The following is an 8,827-nucleotide window of genomic DNA, read 5'->3' on the forward strand; positions in this document are numbered from 1 at the left end:
AAAAAAAAAAGGAAGGAAAGAGAGAAAGCAGCAGAACTGGAAAGGTTAGAAGCTCAATGATGTCTGTTCTTATCAAATTGGGATATTTATACATCACTTGTTTTGCAAGACTTTTAATTTTAAATTTTTTCATGCCAAATGGCCTCTGTATTAATTAAAAATAACCAAGATTTGCTTGCTACCTGGACAGCCATCCTGGGCTACTCCAACATGACCTTATTTGTGGCAGAGGTCCTCTGCCTTGCACCAGCACTCCGAGCAGCAGCCTCAAAGACTGAACAGCAGTCTTTCAGAAGAATTTTGGGGAACAGACTACTTTTGCAAGGCAGAGTACCGCAGGCAACCAAACAGTACCCACAGTTTGGTCAGGGCCCTGGTGGAGGGTGAAGCATATGGCAGTGTTGTCATCTAATCTAGTAAGTACCTGACTTTAAAAACACCTTATTTTTAGGTACTTGCTTTAGTCTTAACCTTGACAACATATACAGAAGGCTAAAGTTGTCTCTGTAAATGAAGTACATTTGTACTTAGCATGATTACATAGTTCTGAGCACATTAAATAATTCCATAATTTATAAGGTGACTGACCATTAATTGGCATGTCTTAATTGTCTTTAACAGTTTACAGCAAGTTAGCAGCTTTTAAAAAATTCGAATTTTTACAGTTTCTATCCCTGGTATGTATTGTATGACTTTGTCTATCCCAATAGCTATTGTCAGCTCTTTTAGCTTTCTTTAAGGACCACTAGGTTTTCTTTCCGGTAGTTTATTTATTTTCATTCGTTCATCAACAAAAAGCTCTTCAGTCTCAAAGTCAAAGTGCTTTAGGGACTTTTTAAAGTTTTACTTATTTATTTATTTTGCGTTTGAAGGCTAGATGGCGGGAAGCAGCCGGCAGGTAGCCAAAGGGGCCCTCCAAACCCACGCGCCAAAATTCCAAACAGGACGCTGCACAGCTCTCTCTAGTCTCCCTCCACTGAAGGCGGTGAGCCGGAACTATAGAAGGAAGAAAGAAGTCTCAAGTTCCAGTCGGGCGCTCCTCGCGGCTCGCTTGAGTCCCAGCTCACCTCGGCATAGGCTCCCGCGCTCAGCAGGTGGGAGGAGAGTCTCCGGGTCGTCGGTCTCGGTGCGGCGGAGGGGGCGGGGCAGGCGGCCGGGGGCGGGGCCAGCGGCAGAGGCGGGGCCGGCGGCGGAGGGATTCCGCGCGTGCGCGTCCTCTGAGGCCTCTGGGCGCGCAGTTTGTGGCGCCAGAATTCAGAGCGCGCCAGCGCCTGAGAGGCAATCCTCTCCTGGAGCTCCGCACCCTCTCCCTCACAACGGGTTCCGGCTCCCGCAGCGGGACATCATGGTGGTCCTCCGCAGCAGCCTGGAGCTGCACAGTCGCTCCACCACGTCTTCGGCCACCGACTCTCTGGACCTGTCCAACGAGTTCCTCAGCCTGAAGGACAGCGGCCGGAGGCGGCCCGGCTCGCCCCGAGGCGCGGGGAAATCTCTGGACTCCACCACGGTGAGTATCGGCCTGGGGCGGGGAACCCTTGGACCCGGGGTGGAACCGCGCCGGGTGGGGACCGGCAACCCGGGTGGGGGGGAACCGGCGTGCCGCGCAGGGGTGCTGGAAGGTTCCAAGGTTCCGGTGAGACTGATCTGACTGGAAGCGGGCTGAGCAGTTGGTCGCCACCTCTTTCTACGCAAGAGGAAACCAGGGCCCGCCGGAGCCGAAGCGGCGCGTAGGGCCGAGCCGAGGTGGTTTGGGGCCGCTCTTTCCCCCACTTCCCTGTGTCCCCGGTTCGCGTCAGTCGGGAGAGTGCGACCCCGAGGTTGCTGACTGCTCGCACGTGCACAGGGACATTTTAGGGAGTGCGAGCACAGCCGGTAACTCAGACTCCACTGCCCTCCACTTACGGTCCAGGGAGGTTCCATGATCAGGACCTCGGCGGAGTGAAATATCAGGTTGCATAATGTGGAGGGACGGCCACCAACACCTCGTGTGCCCTTCCTTTAAGTCTCGTGACAAGCCTTAGAGGGTCTGCGGTGATGACAACCGTGTGACAGATAAATGCACCCCAGAAAGATCAACAGGAGAGCGGTCGGAAGTTCTCAAGTTGGAACTTCGACGTTTCTACCTCCCGGATCTTTGCTGTCCTGGCTCGCCTTGCCGCAGCCACAGTAGCTACAAGGGGATGTTTGCAGAGAATGGAGACCTCGCATCAAAGGCTTCTTGCCTCTCGAGAACCAGGGCGACTTTTGTTGAAGTCAGAGTCCCCAAGACATCTGCCCGCTTTGGCAGTGGAGGAAGGGGACAGCATTCACCAAAAAGGTTGAGGTTAAAAAGGCCACAGTAAAGTTACCGAAACAGGTCGTGATGGTCTCGTTGCAGTGAGAGTCGCTATGGCAATAGGAAAAATAGGGCCGGAGAACTGATCAGGAGCCTGGAAGTCAGAAAGACGGATAGGAGCTCTGGGGTGGCAGTAACACAGACAGCAGTGCCCACTTAGTTGATACAATGATGGCCTTGTATTGGGGTCTGACTTCGGGAGGGATTTGAGTCTCAGGTGCAGGAATGGGCAGAGGTCTGAGTAGGCTAAACATTTCTTACTCGGAATTACTAACTCGTTCCGAGTAAAAAATAAAAATGTGATCTTTTTATTTTGCCCGCTGTTGTAGTGATTACAACCTTCTAGGATAACTGTAATCGCCTAACTTTTCTTGTTTATGTTTTTCCCTAAATCAAATGTAGCTCTATAGGGGCGTGTGTGTTTTATTTTTCTGTTAGCACTGTATTCTAGAACAGAGCATGGCACAAAGATGCAGCATTTGTTTTGGGATGTCCTTATTCACAAAGCTGTTAGCTAAGTGTTATATGCACGCCATCCATACCATATGGAGGGAGAGCCCTTGGAATGTAGGAGGAAGAGGATAGTCTCCGGGCCAGCGTTTACACTATATATTTTAGCATTTATTTATTTTTTATTTATGGTTTTTCAAGACAGGGTTTCTCTATAGCTTTGGAGCCTGCCCTGGAACTAGCTCTTGTAGACAAGGATGGCCACGAACTCACAGAGATCTGCCTGCCTCCTGAGTGCTGGAATTAAAGACGTCCGCCACCACTGCCTGGCTTTTTTCTTTTCTTTTTTTTAATGTGATAGGGTTTTTTTTTTGTGTGTGTATGTGTAGCTCTGGCTGTCTTGGAACTCGCTATGTAGACCAGGCTGGCCTCAAACTCAGAAAGAGCTGCCTGCTTGGTGCTGGGAGTGCTGGGATTAAAGGCATGCGCCACCATCTTCCTGACCACATACCATCTTTTTGAAATAAAATCTTCCTTCTATAAATCAAGACACTGTTGTAGGCCTTCTGATTAGAGGTTAGTTAGGAAGTGTTAGGTTGGATGTGAAGAAATGAGTAGTTCTCAAAGATAACAGATCCCTATTACAAACCCCGTCAGTACCAAGAATGGGATAGCTTTGTGTTTGAAAGCTTTCTAGCCGGGCGGTGGTGGCGCAGGCCTTTAATCCCAGCACTCGGGAGGCAGAGGCAGGCGGATCTCTGTGAGTTCGAGGCCAGCCTTGTCTAAAGAGCTAGTTCCAGCACAGGAACCAAAAAGCTACGGAGAAACCCTGTCTCGAAAATTTAAAAAAAAAAAAAAAAAAGCTTTCTAATATGGAGGCTTTGTATTCAGTTCAGTCCTTGAAATTAAATGTACTTTTCAAAGACTTAACTCCCATTATCCTGATATTTGAAAACTTCCTAATTCCCAGTTTCATTTATCAACAGATAGTAGAGATGGTACTTCTTCAGGTGGTTATAAATTTATTCGTTCTAATTCATTAATTTGACTTTTCCTGGTTTAATAGTAGAGTACCTTTAAATCCAGAAGGTACTGAGAATGACTCATAACTACATAATATCTTTTTCTCTTTCTTTTTTCTTTTATTTACTTATTTGAGGCAATTCTGTAACATTATTTGACTTTGAGCAGGTTAGTTCTCATCTGCATTGACTGTAGGTTTTTTAATGTGGTAGCAGGCACTTAAGTTACTAGTATGTAGTTTGTTTGGTAGGTCCTCACCAGCATTTTCTGGACAAATGTGGATGCGATGTGGAATGTTTGACATTTTGGCTGGTATCTGTTGGGATTTGTGAGGTTTTTGTTTTGTTTTGGTTTTGGTTTTTTGAGACAGGGTTTCTCTAGCTTTGGAGCCTGTCCTGAAACTAGCTTTTGTAGACCAGGTTGGCCTGGAACTCACAGAGATCCTTCTGTCTGCCTCCCAAGTGCGCCACCACTGCCCGACTTGTGTTTTGTTTTTTTCTTAACTTATGAGTTAACTAGCCATTATCAATTTTTGTGCTTTGACAAGTCTGTAACTTTTTGATATCAGGAAATTTGGGGTTTTTTGTTTCTGAAGAACCAGTTAAGGCTGGGTAGAGCAGGTATATGTGGGGGGAGTTGGTTGTACAAGAATTTTGGATTGTATTCACTTACACTTTTGTGGAGTTTTGAGTAAGCTAGGCAAGCACTCTAGCACCAAACTCAATCTCACAGTCTGTATGTTTATTTTTGAGACAGGGTTCCATTATGTAGCCTGGTCTAGCTAAGAGATTTCTATATAGACCAGACTGGCCTGGAATCATAAAGGTTCACCTGCTCCTACCTCCCAAGTGCTAGGACTAAAGGCATGTGCCACCCATACCCAGCTGTTTGATTTTTGAGACAGAGTTTTATTGACACTGCAACATATAGAAGTGTGTGTATATGCTATTTTTTAAATTTGTATTTATTTAAACATCTGGAGAAATACTCAATACTAATTTGTGCAATATATGGAAATTTTGTTTTGAATTATATTAAGAGCCTAGTATAGTGACCTATTCCTGTACCTAACAGGTAGAGGTAGAAGTTTGAATTCATCCTGTGCTCCAAATCAAGGCCAGTTTGGGTTACTTAGACTTTCTTTTTCTTTTTCTTTTCTTTTTTTTTTTTTTTTTTTTTTTTTTTGTAAAGTAAAAAGCATATAGTTTAGTGAGGTGCTGAAATTGTGAGTAAGGGTTTGTCATAGAATGGTGAAGAGCTTTATGAAGTTGGGTAACATGACAGTCTTCATGAAGTAGGAGCCAGAAAGGTCTCTTAATTTAGGTTTAGAAGTTGCAATATTAGGAAACCATAAAGAGCTAGAATAGGGATTTGATGAAATAAGTGAAACTCAGCAGGTCCAGAGTTTGGATGACCAGATGAAGGTTATAGCACTAATAGCTTGCATTGTGTATCTGGAGTTACAGACAGTTGTGAGCCACCATATGGGTGTTGGGAATCAATTCAGGTCCTCAGGAAGAGTGGACAGTTGCTCTCAATTGTTGAGCCGTCTCTCGAAATTTTCATTCTTTTTGAAGACATGATATTATATTGCATTTTTCACAACTTAAAATGTTAGGTTATTTTTTTTTTCTGGGGAGGGCAGGTTAGTCAGTTTTCATCTTTTACCATGTAGGCCTTGAGGAGTGAACTCAGATAATCAGATTTCATGACTAGTGCCTTCCTGAGTCATCTTGATAGCCCCACACTGCATTTATCTACTCTTCTGCGAATGGATGGTTGGGTGGATCCCACTTTTTGGCTATTGTAATATTGTGTTGTGAACATGGATGTGCGGTATCTGATTGAGCCCTGCTTTTATTTCCTTGGCTGTATACTCACTCAGAAGTGGTGTCTTTTAAAACCTGGATTGTATTGTAATTCTCTGATTATTAAGGAACGGCCATACTGTTTTGGTCTCACAAGCTTATGTGTATGTTTCTATATTTGTATGCCGTTTTTTTCTTTTTTGTTTGTTTGTTTGTTCGAGATAGGGTTTCCCTGTGTATCCGATCTTACCCTGGAACTAGCTCTTGTAGTCCAGGCTGGCCTCAAACTCACAGAGATTCAAGTGCCTCTGCCTCCCAGAGTGCTGGATTAAAGGTGTGTGCCACCATGGCCCAGCCATGTATGCCATTTTTCAAATTCTTCTGTTTGCTTTTCATGATAGGGTTTTTTTTTTTTTTGGTTTGTTTGTTTGTTTGTTTGTTTGTTTTGTATAGCCCTGGCTGTCCTGGACCAAACTAGCCTTGAACTCAGAGATATGCTTGTCCAGGTCTCAAGTGTTGGAATTAAAGATGTGCTCCACCACCATACCTGGCTTGGGGAGAGGGAAGATAAATATTCTAATAAGTGTAAGATGATATATTATTGCTTTATTTGCATTTCAGTAATGACTAATGATGTTAAGCATATTTCCATATATTGGCTAACTATATTTTCTTTGGAGAACTATCTGTTGCCTTCCTTTTCTCTTTTAAGTTTTGTTGAAGTATTAGTTGTTTGGGGCTGGAGAGATGAGGCAGTAGTTAAGAACAATTATTGTTTTTGCAGAGGACCTGGGTTCAATTCTCAGCACCCACATGATGTCTCACAACTGTTTGTAACTCCAATTCAGGGGCATCTAACCCCCTCCTCTGACCTCCACGGGTACCAGGCACTTGCAGGCAACAATAATAAAATAATTTTTTTGTTGTTTTTCCAATACAGGGTTGTAGTGTGAATTCTAATTGGTCTTAATAATAAAAACCCAGAATCAGATATCACAGTGAGTGCTGAAAGATCAGAGAAGTAAAAGAGCCAGCCACTAGAGAGACTTTATCTCTTTGGAATCCTCAGACCGAAGAGGCAAGATCTTGTCTCCCTCTGCCTAATATTTCTCTCACCATCCAGCTTTATCACTCCTGTCTCCACTTCCCAAGTGCTGGGCTCACAGGTGTGAACTCTTGTTTCTCTTTTGGACAGATTCAATCTCATGTGGCCCAAGGTGGCTTTGAACTCACAGAGATTCTTCTGCCTCTGATTACCAAATGCTGAGATTAAAGGCGGGTGCCACCAGTGCCCCATAACTCAATAAATCCAAAGAAGAAATATTGTTTGTATATAGTAGATATATTTTCTCTCATTCAGTGGGTTGCCTTTTATTCCGTTGGTAGTTCCTTTTGATATATACATTTTAATTTAATTTTTTTCGTGTGTGTATGAGTACATGAGGAAATCAGAACAGCTTGTAAGGAGTCTGTTCTCTCCTTCCACCATGTGGGTCCTGGATTTTAATTCAGGTCTTTAGACTTGGAAGCAAAATCCTTTTAACACTGAAGCACCTAGCTGACCTTATATATTCTTTGGTATGGGTATTTCCAGCTCAGCCTTACACTCTGAAACTGAGGATGACCTTGAACTTCTGATCACACTCACCAGGCCTGCTAGTAAATGCTGTATTTTCAGTTTCATAGCCTTACTGATTCTTGTAATAAAATAATTGTTTGATTTATTGTTTCTTGGGGAAGTGTAAAAATCATCCTGCACTAAAAACAACTATTAATAACTTATAATCATAGAAGATTCTTAGGACTTAGGGTTGGTCTTAACTATTAAAGTCAAACTTACAACGACATTCTTAATTTTTCTTAAAGGATGGCTCCTCAGCTAAGGGGGTTGAAATCTACCGCCATACGCATTCTTTAAGATCTTTGAGGAAAAAAGAACAGATTTCTTCAGATTCTAGTTTTGATAAGAATATGGAAAGAACAGAGAAACACACTACTAATGGCAGACATTTCACAAGGTAATAAAAGATGTTTGACCACTAATTCAAAGTGGCTTTAAAATAATATTTTTTTAACTTGATTTTTTTTTTCCCATTTTACTTGATGTATTTACTACTTTACATGTGTTGTGCATGTGAGTGTGTAGGCAGGTGTGGAAGTGGATTGATGTGGAGTGTCCTCCTTGTTTGCTCTCCACAGGGTCTCTTGATGTACTCTTCCTGCTCTTCCCCTTTTCACTGTTGACAGCAGCCCTATATTGTAACTTTTTCTCATTCCTTTTTTTTTTTTTACCACATTTTCCATCTGTCTGAAAGATCAGATAACCAATATTGTTAGAAAATGTAGAAAATTTGAGTAGCCATTCCATAATGGTGGATCTATATATTTCTTTGCTCATGCTGTGCTTGACTAGGGTCCAGAGAGGACACCAGCGATCTTCAGGGAATACATGAGATTTGTGAAATGTTTTAGCTTGTATATGCAGTTTCCTAGGGAATTAAGTTCATAGAAGTTGAAGTCTAGCCACCTGGTTTTACAGATTTTATTGGCTCACAACTCTACGCAATGTTGGGTTTATTTATCTATGGCTGCTTTGATGCTACAGTGTCCAATGGTTTTGACAGCCACAGAATGGCTAACAATAATAATATATTGACTATCCAGCAACTTCACAAAAAAGTTAGGAATTTCTGTAAAATTAAAAACCCATCTGGTGGGGCTGGAGAGATGGCTCAGTGGTTGCCTGCTCTTCCAAAGGTCCTGAGTTCAATTCCCAGCAACCACATGGTGGCTCACAACCATCTGTAATAAGGTCTGGTGCCTTCTGGCCTTCAGCATACACACAGATAGACTATTGTATACATAATAAATAATAAATAAATATTTTTTAAAAAACCCATCTGGTTCAGTAAGATAGCAACAAAAAAATTATTACTTTAATTACTTCTGAAGTGTTTTACATGGTTTGATGGGCAGGGCTCCTTGAGAAGGAAAAATTGTCAGCCTAAACTAACTCTTCAATGAATTACTCAAACCTTTCAAACTTTTTTCTTCTCTTTATGCTTATTGATTGAGTGAGCGTATATACACGCAGATGACTGCTGTCAGGGATTTTTCCTTCTCCTATGTTGATTCCAGGGATAAAACTGAGGTCAATAGCCTTGGTGCCAGGTGCTTTACCCACTGAGTCATCATACTGGCCCTGCTTTAA

General features: G+C 42.8%; 1 protein-coding gene across 1 annotated transcript in view; it reads left to right on the plus strand.

Annotated features, from left to right (window-relative positions):
* The first annotated feature begins 1,228 nt into the window (after window positions 1-1,228).
* The window catches only part of Atad2 (ATPase family, AAA domain containing 2), a 48,440-nt gene continuing 40,841 nt past the window's right edge, over window positions 1,229-8,827 (plus strand). Inside the window, exons 1-2 of the mRNA XM_005354581.2 lie at window positions 1,229-1,507; window positions 7,483-7,634. Coding sequence (XP_005354638.1) covers window positions 1,346-1,507; window positions 7,483-7,634 — 314 coding nt within the window. The 5' untranslated portion in view covers window positions 1,229-1,345. The remainder of the gene's footprint in view (window positions 1,508-7,482; window positions 7,635-8,827) is intronic.

This window comes from Microtus ochrogaster, chromosome 15 (genome assembly GCF_000317375.1).
Source record: "Microtus ochrogaster isolate Prairie Vole_2 chromosome 15, MicOch1.0, whole genome shotgun sequence".
Classification (NCBI taxonomy): domain Eukaryota; kingdom Metazoa; phylum Chordata; class Mammalia; order Rodentia; family Cricetidae; genus Microtus; species Microtus ochrogaster.